Source organism: Uranotaenia lowii, chromosome 3, assembly GCF_029784155.1.
Source record: "Uranotaenia lowii strain MFRU-FL chromosome 3, ASM2978415v1, whole genome shotgun sequence".
NCBI lineage: Eukaryota > Metazoa > Arthropoda > Insecta > Diptera > Culicidae > Uranotaenia > Uranotaenia lowii.
Genome location: NC_073693.1, coordinates 24,415,257 through 24,433,713, shown reverse-complemented (window position 1 = coordinate 24,433,713; position 18,457 = coordinate 24,415,257). Strand labels below are relative to the sequence as shown.

The window sequence follows — 18,457 nt, the reverse complement described above, 5'->3', positions numbered from 1 at the left end:
GGCAGTGTATTCTCATCGTTCGAGAACGGTGAGTTCAAGTTTTCTTATATCTCTATTCTTGAGGTAATATCAGATTTTACTAACCCTTGTTCATGAATAATCAAATCATACTCGTATGTCACTGGAATTTTGCATGGTGTGCATCTTTATTTCGTTTTGAAAATTTACTTTCTGTCAACATAGGTTTCGTTGATCACCGTCGTTTCCCACAATGCACACCACGTTCCTGAAGCTGTGACCGGTATTAAGCTTTTATCTGCATTCTAAGTGATAGTCCAACTTATTCAATTTAGTGTAATCTAGAAAACTCGATATGAAAATAATCCAACAGACTAATGGAAACAAGCAAGAACATCTCTTTTTTCCGGAGGATATTTACACTCCGCAAGATAACGCAAGCAACAAAATGGAAATACACTCAGCAAACATTAGTTTACTAAACCGTTTTACTATTATATATTTAAAAGTCCGACTACTGAAGGCTTTTATCCAAAACTCTATAGGTAAATAAATCCATAAAATGAGAAGACTGCCGGTTGCAAATGTGACTGATTTATTATTTATGCAGACAGGAAAGAAATACCCAAATATTTCGATTATCCACGCGGTGCAAATTGTGCTAGAAAATAGAAATAATTAAAAACGGTGCAATCACACACTAGAAATTTTGGAAATTTAGACTTTCCCTCAAAGTCATGCAATCCACTTCGTCGATTCTCAAGGCCGCCGTTTTGGAGTTGATCTCGTCTTCCTGCATCACCTGTGTGTTCAACAGATAGCGTAAGGTTGCCTTCGATTGCACCAGCATTCCGTCCAACCGGGCGATCGTTTCCCTAAGTGAGGCTAGCTCCCTCTTCAGACTGCGGTAAACATTATCGATGCACAGTTCGATGCCCGGTCGATGGGCTCGGTTGGCCATCCGCATCTGAGCCAGCGCAACGTAACCTTCCTTTTCGGCGATTTCCTTCTCCAGATCCGTCACGTTACGGGTCATTTCGTTCACCTGCCGGACCGTTTCCTTGTGGACGTTCTCTAGCTTGATTTTGGTGTAGCGCATTTCGGCAATCCGTTTCAGGAACAGTTCCTTGGTGCGCTCGACCTGCTGCCGAATGTCTTCGGCGGCCTGTTTGAAAATCTGCTCGATGTACGATCGTAGCGTTTGAGCGCAAGCTATCTCCTTGGCCGTGTTCTGGATGTTCAGGTTTGTGTTGGCGATCCATTCAGGATCAGTGTTGTTGCTAAAAGGTTTAAAAAAAGTTATTGTATTTTGTAAATTAACAACAGAATTTAGGTACTTTGACGAATAGATATTTATATTTATTTTCTTATTGAATGTTGAAAGCGCAAATTCACAATTCAGCATGAAAATGAAACAGCTGTGGCTAAGCTGTGTAACACTCAATGTCGCCTAGCCTCACAGAACTCTCTCGAAGAACTCGCTGTAAGCCGCCATTGGCTCAGAGTACTTATCTTATGTCGTATATGTCATCGGTGCATCATTTCGTATACTTAGAGGTATCAGGCCTCATGATTCAAGTGATTGTAATCTTACATGTTCATACTTACTAAGGATCCAGTGGCACATTGCCATCGTACACCTTCAGTCCCATCTGGTTGTGTCTCATTTCCACGTTTTTCTCGTCGATTTGAACCGATTTTTCCTTATTGGCCAGATCCCGATCCAGCAAATAGATAGTGGCCCGCAGTCTTCGCAGCTGCTCCACCGATTCGTCCATCAGCTTCTGCAGCAGCTGAATGGCTCCATTGATGACATCCAACTCCTTCCGCAGTTCCTTGTCGACCTCGTCCTCGACCAATTCGACACCATTGCGGGTTTCTCGGAGGATGATGCACTTCTGGCACAATGGGATAACGATTTCCCTCAGGGTGTTGATGGCATCGATCGTTCGCTGTTTGTACACCTTCAGGGCTTCCTCCTCGACGAGGGCGTCCTTTTTCTGCTTGGTTATTTCTTCCTGCAGGAATTTTATGTCCCCAATGCGTTCCTTCAACCGGTAGTCGGATTCGCTTTTGTTGTACTCGGTTGTATATTTCGTCTCATCAATTAACCGTTTACTTTCACTATTGATGAAATTTTAAGATTATTGAAAACTGTGTTCAAAATATAACAAAAGAATAAATGGTTACCAAATTATTCTATCGGACAGGGTTTGCTGGTTCACTGAGAATACGTTTTTGGTACGGTTGTTCAAATTCCAATCCCCCGGTGTGAATTTGGGTCTCGCCGGGGGAATAATTACTAGATTCTGTTCCACCAGATTAGGATTGTACATTTTGGAACCACTCCTCAAAAACGTTTTCAGGAAAAAAAAAAAGCCTCAGAATTGTGACTAGTGAAGACCGCAAGAGAAAATAATATTGATATCAACAACAAACAGACAGCCACGCGGTAACTATTGGTTACTGCATTCAAGAATGCGTATTTCATCCATCCACGTGGCCTGATTGTGTTCGTTACCAGTGCAACGGTCGAGTTTATGCATATGTTCATATTGGCGAAAACACTGGATCAACTAGAATTATTAGAACTTTCTAGAAAGTCTTGAAATTGTTAGTATTTATAAATAACTTTAAATTAGATTAATGGACGAATGAACAATTCGCTAAACTATGAATTTATTCCATCTAGGGCATTTTTTTTATTCTAGTACTACATTTAGCGGCGTACGGTTCTGTTCTTGTCAGGGACAGCGTGCGAAGAACAAAACGTCCCGATGGTGTTCGGGACCCAAACAGAAAAATCACGACTCCTGCGAGATGTGGGGTTAACTGCGGGCCTTGCGAGACCGTGACCGAGAAAAATAAACTAGCAACGAACAAGAAATTTCGGATGGAAATCGGCAAAGACCCACGCGACGAAAAGAAACCAGCGATTGGAAACTCCGAACTACATTGAGAGGAGATACAATAGCAACAAAAAAAAAAAAAAAAAAACAATATTCGTAATCCACCATAGATGTACGGATTCACCTCACCTAAACTCGTCAAGTCAACAAGATTATGCTACCGGAAATTGTCATCAATTATAAGAAAAAGAACAATAACTCATATGTTTCAAATCATCAAGCGCTTTCATTTTTACCATTGTTGTGTGTATCATGATCTCGAGTTTTCATAATCAATTCGTAGATCTTCTTATCCAACGTGCGCACATATTTGCCTTTCTACGCGCAGGATCGCCACAGTTTCCAGTTGACGTTTCGCGGGTGGTTGAGGAACTAATTTTTCCTTATTCCTTAAATGTAACTTCTTATTTGACGGCGGCATCGCATCCGGTGTAACTCCTCTGGCTTATTGGTTCTCTATTAGAGTAGCTATGCTAATATATGCTTCTTGCCTTCTAACGTGTACCTTTTCTAGTAGGTGTAATAAGTTTTCGCCACACTTTCACGCAATCCTGATGTCATTTTCGATTGTAGTTTTTTCTTTGTTTCTTTTTTTTATTTGTTTTTAAAAGTAAGTAGGAAAAATGTAAAGAAAAAGATTGGAGTTTTTAGAAAACTTTTTTTTTTGTTAAAATAAATCAATCCGAAATAATGATTGGGATTTGATGGATTGAAATTTTATCTTTTCCTTAGGTGTTAATTTTTATGAACACAAAACTTAGTAGTTTGTTTTCTATTTTTGTCAGAAAAAATGAGCCCTAAATAGTTTATGAATTGATTGAAAACTCAATAATTTGTGTTTCACATTGTTTGTCAAAAAAGGTATACATGTATATTGATGTTATGCTTACCATTGCGCTCATGTAGTTTTAAAACAATCGAAACAATACGATTTTAGCACAAATTAATCAGTAGGTATAAGGTATGTGTTTGAAAAAAAAAGTTGATCATAATCAGTTGAGCATCGGTAAGTATACTTACTACATGTAGGAGCTTTTAAAAAACTGAAACATGTCAGCAGATTGGTATCAGTTTATGGTTGTGTTTGAATTCCTGGTCTATTGTTGGTATAAAAAATATCTATATAGCTGTTTTCCTGGACTTGTTGTTTTTTTCATAATCATCCTGTTTATTTTAATAATAATCTCTTACAATCTAAAAAGTGTGTGTGTTACGCTAAAATCAGTCGAATAAGTTTTTATGGTTTCTTTTGAATCCAGACTATTGCAGTTTGTTTCCACTTGTATGATGTACTTTGCAACTTGTATATTACTATCTTGTTTGTCTTAGTTGAGAGAACTTAATCTGCTTTTAAAATTAAGACTTTGTTTCATTGTTCTATTGGTAAAAAAAAAAATTGTTATTAACAATTAAGTTAGCTTTCATTTGTTTATATACTTTCTTATATAAATGTGTTTGTTTACTTGTGTTTTATTGAATGTACTAGAAAATGAAACTATGAGAATCATTTTTACATTATTCTTTTTTCTTTTATTTGCATCTAGACTGAAATACCTTCCTGCTTCAATCTGATAAAAATAACTATAAGTTCATTTTTGGAGGGATATTTGGCTAAAGAAGGTTACACTCGTTTATGTTTCCTAGCTATACTACGTGGCCATGCGGCCTGTTCCGGGGTTGTGTCTATTTATTTCCGAATAACAAAATCGTCACACTACGTTGGCGTCATTGCTTTTACCATATGAAATTCAAAAATAATAAAGAAGAAAAAATGATACAAAATAAATGTTTTTCTGTGCACACACCTCTCTATCAATCTCTTCTAACGGTTTCTGTCTGATGCCGAACCAAAATAAAACAAAAAAATCTCGATGGTGCCATTTTAATAGGTGATTCCCGGCTATTTCTACTGTACCATTCTACACAACATATATCTTCCATTCTTTATCGAAGTGCTTTCTTTCTATCTTGAGGAACTTAATTTTTTTAATTTTATTATTGCATATAATTAATTTTTTAAAGTTGCAACATCATCTGTCTTTAGAGGGAAAAAAAGCCAAAACTCAATAAGAATTAACAGAGAATGTTCAGTGATAGTGTCTTGTTTTTGCTTCAATTTTTTTCCCAGAGCGTTCTAGTTCCCGATTGGTTTTATGCTGTAAACCCCGTTTCCAAAAAATTGCTTTAGCTTTCAAATTTCATCCTTACTCGTTAAGATTTGCTTATTGAACGACTTGCGAAAAGTAAAGTGGAAAACGTTTCAGTTTTGTTTATCGAGCAGAAATTGTCAATGCGTAATACAGTATATAGAGTTGTAAAGTTCAGCTTAGCCCTTCCTGCTGGAAAAAGGAAAATTTTAACAGTATTCTTTATTCACACATTCTTATCTTAACCTTCGAATAACTACTACACATTCATATCTCTTCTTCACGGTACCAATTTAGTATAACATAGTTAATAATAATTAGTTTCTTTACTTTAGCTTGCGCGCTTTTTCGCTCTTCTGACTACTTCCATTTTTCTTCTCTTCTGTTCTAAACTTTGCTTTCTCAAGTAAACAGTGCAAACAACCGTGGGTTCAACCCCAACACGGCTCAGTTCATTAGTTATTGGTGTATCTTGCATGTGTCCTTCAATAATGGTCAATCGCTTAAAATATATATATTTTGCCTATACGGGAGCCCTCCCTTCTCTTAACGTAATCTGGATTCGTTCATAATTCTTCCGTTAATTAATAAGTTTCCTTTTTTGATATATAAATATGCATGTGAGGCGTGTTTCTTCTGTTCTGTGTAAGTGTTTCTGACTCGTCAACTAAGTTGTCCTTTCCATTATCTCCTCTGCGTCTATGTCTGTTATTCCGTGGGCGACGGACTCAAAATTGATGCTTCCGACCGTCCTTTGAAACAAAAACTTTCTTCCTTAGTGATTGTTTAATTCTCACGTTGCGCTGCATCTTTGTTGTTTGTTCCAGTTGCTTTGTTTTTGCAAGGGAATTTACACTATCTGGGGTTTTCTATTATAATATAAATGTTCTAAAATTGTTGTATCCTATTTCAGGCCTGTAACGAGGGATCAAATTATAATTAGTATATTGGGGTCTATCTGAAACAAATGATTGCGTACTATAAAATATAAATTGTTGTTGTGAAACTTCAGTTATTTACTTTTAAAAATTACAATTGCTTCAATAAAATATAAATTGGCTGTCCAAAACACTATAAAAACCTTCATAAAGAAAAAAAAAGCATAGAAGACACTCGTTGGTATCAACAAAAAACCTTCCATAACTTTTATAAAGAAAAAAGGAGTTTGAAGACCTTTTAGCTTCAACGAACAAGCTCAAATTGTATTATCGACAGCAAAAGGAAGAGGTTTAAGAAGAAGTGATGGTTTATCGGATGACGAAAGCAAAAAAAAAAAAAAAAAAAGGAGAAATAAAAGCTTCGCCGTTCCAAGCTTTAGGGCTTTAAAAAGCCCTTCAAAACCTATTGTGATGAAATTTACTTAGCCTTTTATAAGCTATAATAGCTTAGTTAGAAGCAAACATTTCTCCCTACTCAAGTTCCGTTTTACTGATAATCAGAATGTCCAACAATCTTTACTAAATAATATCCAAAAAAAATCTACTTACTACGATATTGGTAGCTCCGGATACACCTCCATCATTTCGTCCTGAGGCGAGGGTCTCGACGCGAAGGTTTGCAGATGCGGCGCGGTGTGTCGAGCATTGGTAGGAGGATTGCTGTTGATGGGAGCGCTGCCGAAGGGTGCCCCGCTTCTCACGGCCGTTGGTACCGCGGTAACCGGATGGTGTTGGGCTGGCTGTTGGGGTTGCGGTTGCTGCGCTGTGGTCGTCACAGTTGACTGCGTCTGGAACATCATACAGTGTGGCACGAGTTGCGGATGCTGCTGCTGGTGGTGGTGTGGATGGTGATGGCTGCTACCGTGCCCCGGCAACGCTGGACCGGTACCGCGTGGCATACTGAGCATCTGTTCGTCCCCCAGGGTCATTGCACCGTTCTCCAGACTGCTGCCGCCGAGCGATCCCACGAGCCGGTTGTTTGGGCCGTGGCTATGTACCCCGTGATGGCTGTTGTGGTGATGATGGTGGCGAGGCATTCGGCGCGGCGATCGAGCAGTCACTACCCGCGGTTTCTGCATTTCCTCGAATATCGAGGGGGCCACATAGGTGAATCCCTTAGGGGAAAAGAAGTTCGAATTTAGTTTAAACGCAATTTGGATCAACGATGAATAACAACTTACTTGGAATATCAGATTGGCACTTTCACTCAGTGTTGTGTCGTCTGGCGAATCGACTGGGATCTGTTTGGTGAATTTGGTGTCGAACTGTGATACGTCATCTTCACTATTCTGAAATTGAAACAAAAGAATTTATAAGTTAAGGTGAATTCACTACTAAGAATAACAAGGCAATAGGATAATTACCACAGCCGGCTTTATCGGTGGCTCCAATCTTCTTGCAAGCACATCGTCCCAGTTGACATTCTTGAAGAAGGGATGTGCACGTACTGCCTGACCATCTGTAGGACCACTGCCGAGTCTTTGCGTAACCTGACGCTTCATGAGCCGGCGAATGAGGTCTCTGGAGTCGGTTGCCAGGTAGGCTGGGATGTTGAGCTTACCCTTCAGAATGGCGTCGATCGTGTTTTTACGGTTATCTGCCGTGAAAGGAGGCTAGAAGTATAAACAATTGGGAATTATTTTCAATACGATTGGTTTAGGATAACCGATGAATTACCATTCCGGTCAACATGTCGAACATCAGGGCACCTAATGACCACCAATCAACAGCTTTACCATGGCCACTGCGTGTGAGAATTTCTGGAGCCCTGAAAATAAGCAAAGAAAATTTCAATACAAATCTGAAGGCTCTGATTCTATTTCAAATCACAATTTGATTTGTTTTGGGCATGTGGATAGGGGCGGATGAGCTTTTTTTTTTTTCTTAAAAACCATTAAACTTATAAGTATACAAACTGTATACAAACTGTATACAAACTTATAAATTGAAAATTTTGTTTTGGTAGATATTCTACATTAGAAGAGCTCAAAACTGCGTTTAAGCTAAAGAAAAAATCAAACATTTCAAGGTTTTGTAGATGATGGATGATGGAATTATATAAAAATAATTGGTCATAAAACGTATATTGAATATAATTTAATATTAATTCCGATCAAGACAGATACAAAACCATTATAAATCTTCTCATGAAATTCTTAATGAGGAATCTGAAACTTCTTCATGAGATATCAAACGCTTCATGATACACAATATATATAAATAAGTTCACTGTTGAAAACTCTTAGATTAACCTTTGTGAAAAAACGAGACTTCAATAAATCTCAAAGTTTTATAAACGTACACGGAAAATGTAAAAGCTATGTAGGCATCAACGCTCACCACAAGCTCAATTGGAACAGAAAACACGAAATAGAGAAGGCTGAAGGACCAACATCAGCTTTCAAACATCTGCCCCAACAACTCGGAAAAACTATGCAGAATTCTTCCATTCGAACAACTCAACGGAACACAGCTGATGTTAATGTTGTGTCCAACTGGGCACACTGCCTTAAAACAGAGAAGATTTCAGATTTCAGTTAACTCGTCGCAAGAGCACCGACGAACACGGAGAAGTAGGCGTTTATGAAGGAGACAACGGCCTTGCGTGGGACCAGCGTCAGCTGTACGTACTTTGAGAACTCTGGCATGCAGTTGAATTGAAACGATTTTCAGGACACCAAAAACCACAAAAACAACCGTCAAGAACACATTCAAGCTATGGAAGCAGATTTCATGTTTTGTGACCACGAGCTTCAAACGTCACCCAAACACGAAATGATGATGACTAACGGACCGACATCTTAATCTGAAAACCTCGCCTTTCATACTCATCGGAGAAACAGTCATCTCTGGAAATGCGAAGCATAATCTTGAAGAGCCACCACAGTTCTCAAAAAGAACAGTTCTGAAAGAGAAACCCCGTGACACGACACCATTAACGGCACGAGGCATCAAGACGTCGAAGAGAAACTACGGAGAACACTCGTCACTGAACGAGTGCAGCCAGCAGACGCAACCAACAAACCCCGAATATGACGAAGCACCCGATACGACCACATATCCGATTATGACAGCAGTACCCGAACACGATACCCGTAACGACGATCTACCATAATGTGAAAACTTTCTCGATAGCGACAACTCCCGGGGGAAACTAATTTTCCCGAAGGCGACAAACACCTGATGCAACGACACACCGAACTCGACAACACCCGAATACTTCAAATCAAGAACGCTTCACTGTTTTCTTCCATGAAAGCAATCGGCGAAGCAAAGCCATTGTCCAAGAAGCAAAACAACGCAGGTACTTCCCGAAAACGACACTTCAATGAATACAGCAATGCACTGCAAGTTGTGAGAGGTAGACTTCATGACGGCCGTTACAGCCATATCGACTTCAGTGTAGGCTGTGAAATATGAACATGACGCACTCATATATGTGTTTACCGAGCTATGCAGAGCCAACGCAGCAACCAACAAGCTTGCAGCAACAACAAACTGTGCAGACGTAAGCAGGCTGTCAGACAATTGTGTCCACGGTTCCTCCCGATTGCGGGACAACATCAAAGAGGCGAACGGTACCTCAAAGCTAGGCGCCTCCTATTATAGAGGTGGGCTCGACCAAATGTTCGAGCGGTGTTGGTCGAATTCACGCGTCGGGTGGTGCTAGCCCCGATTCGCGGATATGACCGACTCACGACGGGCAGAGGGCCTCGTGCCGTAACATGTGGCGCCCAGTGGATGGCCCTCAGGATGAGTCTCGAAGAGTCGAGACGGAAAACAAGTTAGGTTTGTGGATATCTCCCGAGGAGAGGCGAGTTGTTCTCGTCTCGAATTGGCTCAAGAGACGGATTGATAGAGGGCCCAAAAGACACGAGGAGAGGTGGGTAGAGACATCTCAAATTGTGTCAGGAGGATGAGCGTGAGAGGGTCTCGAGTCACGAGGAGAATTGTAGCAAGAGGCCGAATATGGGACACGAGTCACGAGTAGCGAACAGACTGCCAACCCGTGAGTCGGGTATAGCCTTTGTTGCAGGTCCGGATGGGGAATATGGCCAGAGGCCCCAGGTGGACTTTATGGTGTAGGGGTACATAGTATCATGAGTCACCAATTGCACCCATGGACCCAGAATAGCAAACTGGGCGACGCGGTGGCTCGCCGCGCCTTGGATTGGTATCCGTAAAAAGAATTTTATCACCTGGGCAGGGTGGCCACTCAAAATCAATTTTTAATTTCCCGCATTTTTTCCCGTTTTTTTCCCGCATGATCTCACGAAATTCCCGGTTTTATACAACAGAAAACCAAACAAAATTCCGAATATTCATTTTTGAAGCCATATAAACGAAAATCGATTAAGCTTTCTTTTAATGGTAAATGATCTTTCAATGATTTTTGTTTCAGTTATATTTACCAATTAACCTGCAAATCATTAGATTGATAAGCCGGGTTTTTTTTCTATTTTCTAAAACTATGTCACTCGATTCGAAAATGTTGATTATAATTTTTCAATTTTATTTGTATGTCATATATTTTTAAATATTTCAATTTTTTCGTCCATCAAGCTTGCCTCTCTGAGCGTCAAAAAGCACCTTATATTATTTCGCTTCCAGTTCCTTACTCTCCTTTTCTGCCTGTCGCTCCCGTTTCGCTATAGTTTTTTTCAGGTTTTCCTCCATTTTTTTGCTTTTAAGGATTCGACATATCTCGAATGAGAATTGAGACCATGCATCCTGGATTAACGATTTCTCCCCCCTGACCCCCTGAAAAGCCTCGTTCTATCGTTGCGTTGCCATGAGACAAAATTAGAAATTTTCTGCAATAAGGTCGTTAAATTGAAGAACTCCTTTTTCGATTCGCCCATAAGTTCCATCCAAAAAATGTCCAATCGTTGTGTTTTTCTTCGTTATCCCTAAATGATGTTTTTATTGAAGGTATTGCACACAATTGTCCGAATTCGTCCTTAATTTTATCAGTACAAGCTCTACTTAAGTGTTGCTCGTCAACAAGTACTTCTAGACACAGGTCTAAACGTTTTTTGGCAATATCTGGATAGTGTGCAATCACATCGGGATTAGATGGGATAAGTCAAGGGAGATCGTATTACCATTTTATTCAAAAATCCACTGTGAAACGAACTACAGCTATTTCTGAGTACAAGGAATATCCTTGTCGGAAACATGACCAGACTCTTTTGCTTTCTTAATTGCCGATTAAGTTGAGAATCCAATTTCTACGCTTCCAGGAGGTAGGAGGTTTATTTTTGTGTTCTATAAGTGTTTTTGATTTTACGTTTAGTCGTTCAGGCTTGGTTTTACAACTTTCTCTTTCAATGCTCTTACAAGCCCGGTTTATTCATCGAAGAGTCTGTCTGATACTCGCGTAAAAAGGACTCAACAGTAGAAGCGGCCGTAAAAAAAAACTCAATTTTGGTCCCAGCAAATTATCATCTACAGCTTTAGCAACAATGTCGAATACCTTCGACCGGGAAATTTTTTTTACCTCGTCAACAAACCGTTTGAGGTACGGTAGCATTTTGGCAGCACGTTCTGCAACGCGTTCATTTTCCATCCAGCGAACTTCACACAATTTTAACGGAAATATAGTTGAACTCGTTACTGCAGTATAATCTGCCCTTCTAAGTGGAATGTTTTTGAACAGGCTATACAACGTCCTAAAAAATTCATCCAAATTTCATTCACTTTTCCTCAGTCCCTCCTTGATCGCTTTATATACAGTGTGAAGTTCACAGCTCCCAATAATGGTGAGAACAGTACGCCGGATTCGAAACAAGTTCTTGAACCTCGCTAGTTAGTTCCTTGAGCATTTTCCAATTTACTGCTGGACCATCCATGGGATACTGGATCACTCGTTTCAGTAGATCAGGATTTTTCGAAAAACATAGTTTCACGCCATTCAGCAATCTGACTGTTGTTCAATGAAGCAAGTTCAAACCAATCGAAACAGTTCCGGTTCGGCAGGAGGATTCGTTTCGACCTGGTAGAAATCGGTCAATGTCAATTGGAAAGCGACTGGTGATCAACTGTCAATCCATTTCCACTTGTTTCGACCTATTTCGACTGAACTTCATTGAACAGATTTTCACTGAGCCAAAAATTCCCGACTTTTGAAAAAATTCCCGGCTTTTTCCCGCTTTTTTCCCGTTGGATTTCAAATCCCGTCTTTTTCCCGCTTTTCCCGTTTTTCCCGGATGGGTGGCCACCCTGCCTGGGTGATCAACTAATAAAAAAAGGGGTAGGTTTATCAGTTGAAACCACCAAGACAAGCCATAAGCAATCTTCATTGTGTTCACAGGCAATTCAATCCACACGGGCCATCCCGATTCCGTGTTTGCAGCACAAGAGGCGGGAGCGACGGTATCGAACCTCAAAACGCAAAAACTTTCCCATAGAGGTTATTTGTTTTTATATCACACAATTACACACCACTAAATTTGTGCTCCACTAGGGTTTTCCTGTTGGACCAAATTTAACCGGGGCCTGACCCGACCAACTAAGGTCTCCGCTCGCTGTCCAGCCGAGTGGTGCTGTCAGACAATTCAACTCCCGGAGTGCCAACGCCGAACGCGTCATCAGCTGCTGTGTTTCACCCGTGTTAGGAACGAATTTAAGATAGTCGTGAAATTGGCCGAATCAAAGGACTTTTTGGACAGGTCCGAATACGGTTCCGGTTGACTCGGTTCTGAGGTCAGTTTATACTGAGGTTATTGCGAACAGGTGCGGACCATCGCTAGGGCGCATCCAAAGGTTATGTTCCGCGGAAAGGCGAACGGTATCATCGACACTGGTGTGTGGAGAATACTTCGAGTAGTTGACCGGCGTGAGTGCCCAGAATTAGTACGACGTCGGATCACTGGTTGGCCAGCGAGATCCAGAAAACCTCGAGAACTCCAAACATTTGGGGTCAACGCAATAGAGTGCAAGAATGTCAGAACTCGCCGTACTCTCCAGAATTTCGTTATCCAGCGTTTTTTCCAAGTGAACCAGCAGAGTGGGTGCCACGAAGCACGCGGGGATTCGCCGGACTTTTCGTCATCCGGAGAGGGCTAAGCACTCAAGGGTGTGCAAGATATGAGTCTATCCCAAGTCATCGAGCATGCATGTAAGTTCGCAAAATTTTTCTTGGGGAGTCTCATGAACTCGTAACAATTATCATCTCTTTGGCTAATTTTATGTTTTTGTGATGTGCAAGATGAGACAGATGAGGTGTGATGCGTGAGATGTGAGGCTTGAGAGGATGGGAGAAAACTGGAGTGCGACGTGAAAAATTAAACGTGACGTGGAACGTTAGTTTAGATTTCAGTTGAAACGTCTCCCGATTCGGAAACGCTTATTCTTTTAACAAATTACTTAGCTTCTACTTTTCACGTTTCACTCCTAAACTGTCAGATCACTTCTCCTCCTGTTCCAATGCCGTCTTTGATTTTACATAAACTTATGCCATATTCGTTTTCATCTGGTGGAAAGTTGGTTGTGCACCAACTGCTGTCATCTATATATTATGCATGCAGGAGAAATCCAAAATATGATATGAGCGCTAATAATCATGGCAGCTTTGCCTACTAGCGACACGCCGCATACGTCGCGACGTTGAAAATGATAACGACGCAGCGCTAGTTTCCTAGGAGACTTGAAGCATGCTATTGATGGCCTGAGGAAAATTTACAGTAAATAACAAAAACAATGTACGAGTACTACGTCGAAATCGCCTACTGGACTGAAGAAAGAAAAACAAACCTGCGAATGACAGAAATCCCGCTAGTAAAAAGCGTCGCTAGTCCTACTGTCGCTATTCGGTTTGGTGCTATACACTTAATATATAAAAAGCAATTTCTGTATGTTTGTTTGTTTGTTTGTTTGTTTGTCCTCTATAGACTCAGCCGTCTCAAGAGCCAGAGGTCTAAAATTTGGCATGGATGCTCATTAGGACCAGGAAGGATGAAAAATGGTTTCAGATTTTCGGATGACCCCTTCTGAAGGGGGTCGTCCATACAAGACAAATATTGTTTTCGCGATATTGACGTTATTTTTTGTCGCATCGTGTTGAAAAGATTGCACATGAATGTTTTGAAAAAATTGTAATTGATTTCAGGTGTCAAGGTGTGTGTAAGGGGTCAGCCAAAGGGGTCGTCCATATTAACTATTCGCTGTTTTTGCGAGATTTACGTTATTATACATCGTATTCAGCTGAAAATTGATACACAGTAGTTTTGAGTGACGTGCAAGCTATTTGAGGTATCAAATTCAATATAAGGGGCAGGCAAAAGGGGTCGTCTATATAAATTTTTCAATGTTTTAGTGATATTGACGTTTTTATACATCGAATTGAATTGAAAATTTGCACATGGGAGTTATTAGGGACAAACAATTGATTTCACTTATCCAAATTAAAAACAGGGGTCGGCCAAGGGGGTCATCCATATTAACTATTCACTGTTAATGCGGTATTGTCGTTATTATACATCGGATTCAGATAAAAATTGGTACACGAGAGTTTTGCGGGACGAGCAATGGATTTCAGGTATTAAATTCAGTGTACGGGGCCGGCAAAGGGGGTCGTCCATATGACCCTTTCAATATTTTTGCAATATCGTCGTTATTTGACATCGGATTGTAATGAAAATTTGCACACGGTAGTTTTCGGGGACGGGCAATCGATTTCAGATGTCAAATGTTTTGCCAGGGGTCGACGAAAGGGGTTGTCCATATTAATTAATATTTCACTGTTTTTAGCAACATTGACGTTATTATGCAATGGATTGCTTTGCAAATTTGGGGGTTTAACTTTTTGGCAATAATTGCGTTGTTATGCAACGATCGAATCAAAATTTATACACGGGGGTTTTTTGGCTCGGTCAATTGATTCCTGATTTCAAATTTAGTAGCAGACGACAGAAAAAGTAATCGTCCAATATTTTTACAATTATTACTTAACAATGAATTCGGAAGTGCATCCGGAAAATTTTTGGCAATTGACTTTCATACAAACTGTTCATGACATATTCCAAGTTCAAAGCGAAACGGAGTTCGTATGGGATCAGCTAGTCTTCATATAAAAAAAACGTTTTGACAGCACTTGGTGCACTACCGGTGCACCACCAGGATGAAAACGAATATGGCATTACATGACAACACTTATCATCGAGGGGTGACCTTACAGTGAGATGTGAGAAAGTGAAAAATGAGATGATAGACGAAAGCTGTTATTCATTAGACGCGAGACGTGAGGTGGTACGGACAGACGAGAAACCTAAGATAGAGAGACGAGAGACTTGAGATTTTGGGTTGTAAAACGTGAGGAGGAGAGTTGAGACAAGAGACGTGAAAAAATGAAAGGAAACTTGTGACGTGAAGCATCAGAAATGAGAAGACGTAAAATGGGAGACATGAGCGAAGAGTTGGGCGAAGGTGAGATGAGCGAAGTTTTATACACCCTGTAGTTAAAAGAACGTAGTACTAAGTTGGCGAAGGTTCTCAAGATATCGGATCGAATTCTCTGTCGAATCCTGAAAGATAGACTTCAGGTGTTTCTGAAAAAGGCCCCGCAAGGTAGGTTAGAGAATACCATGTTTGCCGAAGAAGAACTCTTCATCGTACAACAGTTCGTGAATGAACAAAACAATAGAGTAGGGGAGAGTGGGGATACTTGATCCCTTTTTCTTATTTTCACCATATCTTTTTGGAAAAATTTAACAACTCGCCGTCTTTGACATTTTCTGACAGCTTGTAACTTCAAGTTTCTATGCTCCAAAAATTATAACTATACTTGAATCCGTTGATGAACTAGAAGCATTTTCGTGGGAGTAAAAAAAATGCAATTTTTCTGAAGTTAGGGGAGACTTGATCCCCTATTGAAGGAGACTTGATCTTTTATTCAGGAAGCCCTAATCCTTGTATAAAAATCAAACAAAACCCCAAGATAGAATGTTAATTGACTATTTTGGTCATGTTTGTTCACATTTCACAATTTATAGCAAACATAAGAAGAAAATTCTATAACTTTGTCTCAATGCTAATAACATTGCATACTTAAAGGCGCTATTTTAATAATTAAGAGAAAATTAATTATATTTGCTCTTTTCTTCAGACAATTGTTTGAAAAATATTAGTTTTTGGATAAATATTAGTAATTTCGTAATCAGCAATCATAACGATCAATTCAGAAGAAGAATAGGCCGTTTGGAAGGGGGATCAATTGTACCCAACTTTAGGGGATCAATTGTACCCACAATCAACATTTTAGAAAACTTTTTCTGGAAAAAGTTGAGAGTTTTCCATTACTTTGAAAATATGGCATTATGAAGTTCATTTTACGCTCGAACGATTGATACATTGAAACAAATATTTTTTTCATAATTTTCCCATGTAAAGAACATTTCAAAGTGATGAAAAAAGATCTTCAAGTTACATTTTGTGAAATTTTTCAAACAAAGTTCAATTACTCAAACAATTATTTTGTTAAAAAAATTTAAACTACAAGCATTGTTATTTTGCTCATTTTGGCACATTTTTCTAGAACATTTGATCTTTGTAAGTCATTCCGGTTCCGAGATATAGCTAAGGAATCAAGTATCCCCAGGGATCAAGTATCCTCATTCTCCCCTATGCTTGCCAGAAAGATCACGAAACCATGGGCACTGGCGACGTATCAACGTACTGATGGGCAGGAATCTCTCTTGATCGTGTTAGGTTTTTGTTCCAAAATACCAGCTTGCAAAGTGAAGAAATCCCAACTTTAGATTTCATGTGTTCCAGGGTTCATTTTGAGCTCGGAGTCACAGGTTTTAAAATTTTCCCTTGCGGAAGCTTAAATTCGAAAAAAAATCCAGCAGATGGGAACATGGCTTGTCTTCACAAAAAAAAAACTTTTTATCACTCATTTGGTCAATATGATGTCTGTCCTTAAGTCTATTGGAAAGTGCTTCACGATAAACTATTAATCAATATGAAAAGAAACAAGCATTTCTCCATGAAACAAACAAATTAAAATGTCTTCTAAATAACCATTATTAGGCATTCATGTCAACATCTGTAGTGATAAATTATTTAAAATATTTTTTATGGATTTATAAGCTACCTGGCTGACCCGAAAAGAACATTTAGATAGTGCTCGACGGACTAGAACAGTTGGGCCTAACGCGAACTTCGAGTTAACCCAACCTCCAGTCCACCGAGTAGTAACAGTATGGTTCCAAAAGGTATCATATGCTAACGCCTCGATTTCATTGTCAGAAGGGTTCACTTACCATAGTAAAAATTTTCCTACCTGTCACCTAACCTTTCTCGATTCAATAACTTTGAATTTAAATATGATAGTTTTTACTCTAGATTAACATAGTTTAGCTTATGGAAGACATTTTCATTCTTTAGGGACTCAGAACAAATACGTGGCTCGGCTACTCTGTAGGTAATTGTATAAACCAACTAGAATAAAATAAATAAAACAGAATCTAGATTAGAAGCTATCTCTCAATGCACCAGTTATAAGAATTCTACTAAACACAACAATATTAAAGCTTCGATTTTTCTGGACTACCTACTCGCTCTTGTTATTGAAATCATAACTTCTATATTCAAAAGGCATCTTTAAATAATTGAATGGAATAGCAATCGTGATAATTTTCTGAATTTCATCATTTCATATACCATTATAGCTGTACTCACATGTATTCGATAGTGCCGCAGAAGGTGTGCGTCACGATACCCTCCTGAATGTGTTCCTTGCAGAGACCGAAGTCGGTCAGCTTGACGTGACCCTCGGCATCCAGCAGCACATTCTCCGGCTTCAGATCCCGATAGATAATGCCGAGATTGTGAAGATGCTCCAAGGCCAGTATAATTTCACACAGATAAAAACTAAAAAAAAGAGGGAGAATGGTAAAAACGTTAGTCCTTGAGATAGCATGTTTTTAGGTGGACAGTCGAACTTACCATGTGGTATCCTCGAGAAATATTCCTTCTCGCTCTAAATGCATAAACAATTCGCCACCATTCAAATACTCTAGGATTAAATACAATTTACCACCCGTCTGGAAGGCGTACACTAATTCAACTATAAATGGATGCTGTTTGAGGGAGCGAAAAAAAAAGAAACAAGTTTTTAGTACTGAAACATCAGAATTATCTCGAGGAAGCAACCTACCCTTACGGCTTCCAGTATATTGCGTTCTGCACGTGTGTGGGCTGTATCCTTTTGGTTCCTAACTATAGAAGCTTTTTTGAGCACCTTCATGGCAAAGTAGGAGTTGGAGTCTGCACCGGTTGTTTTTCTGACCTGGAAAAATGGATAACGGAGATGAGTTTTATTAGAAACAAAGTTTCAGGTAATGAAGCAATAAATTTGAAACTTTTTCCGTATTATCAAAGTTGTTTTTATAATGATCCGAAGTATATCATTTGATTATGGTTCAAGAGTCTAAGGTTCTTCTTATTGTTCAGTTTTCTGGATAAAATCTCTGTTTATATGTTGTCAGAATTTTTTGTTTCT

General features: G+C 39.5%; 2 protein-coding genes across 4 annotated transcripts in view; both read right to left on the bottom strand.

Annotated features, from left to right (window-relative positions):
* Positions 1 to 75: 75 nt before the first annotated feature.
* Positions 76 to 2,389, bottom strand: LOC129757800 (tektin-1). Its single transcript, XM_055755108.1, has 3 exons — positions 2,149 to 2,389; positions 1,567 to 2,082; positions 76 to 1,238 (listed from the first exon to the last, which is right to left on the bottom strand). Exons 1-3 carry the CDS (start codon positions 2,292 to 2,294, stop codon positions 659 to 661), a joined length of 1,242 nt encoding a protein of 413 aa, XP_055611083.1. The 5' UTR covers positions 2,295 to 2,389; the 3' UTR covers positions 76 to 658.
* A 680-nt stretch (positions 2,390 to 3,069) lies between these two features.
* The window catches only part of LOC129757799 (ribosomal protein S6 kinase beta-2), a 95,252-nt gene continuing 79,864 nt past the window's right edge, over positions 3,070 to 18,457 (bottom strand). For 2 of the 3 annotated variants that reach the window (XM_055755105.1, XM_055755106.1), the window contains 8 exons: positions 18,113 to 18,244; positions 17,902 to 18,035; positions 17,635 to 17,826; positions 7,630 to 7,720; positions 7,317 to 7,565; positions 7,134 to 7,241; positions 6,502 to 7,067; positions 3,070 to 5,929 (listed from right to left, as the gene is read on the bottom strand). In XM_055755105.1, the coding sequence (XP_055611080.1) occupies position 5,929; positions 6,502 to 7,067; positions 7,134 to 7,241; positions 7,317 to 7,565; positions 7,630 to 7,720; positions 17,635 to 17,826; positions 17,902 to 18,035; positions 18,113 to 18,244 (1,473 nt within the window). In that variant the 3' untranslated portion in view covers positions 3,070 to 5,928. Of the gene's footprint in view, positions 5,930 to 6,500; positions 7,068 to 7,133; positions 7,242 to 7,316; positions 7,566 to 7,629; positions 7,721 to 17,634; positions 17,827 to 17,901; positions 18,036 to 18,112; positions 18,245 to 18,457 lie in introns of those variants that run through there. The other variant, XM_055755107.1, reaches the window with a different exon arrangement.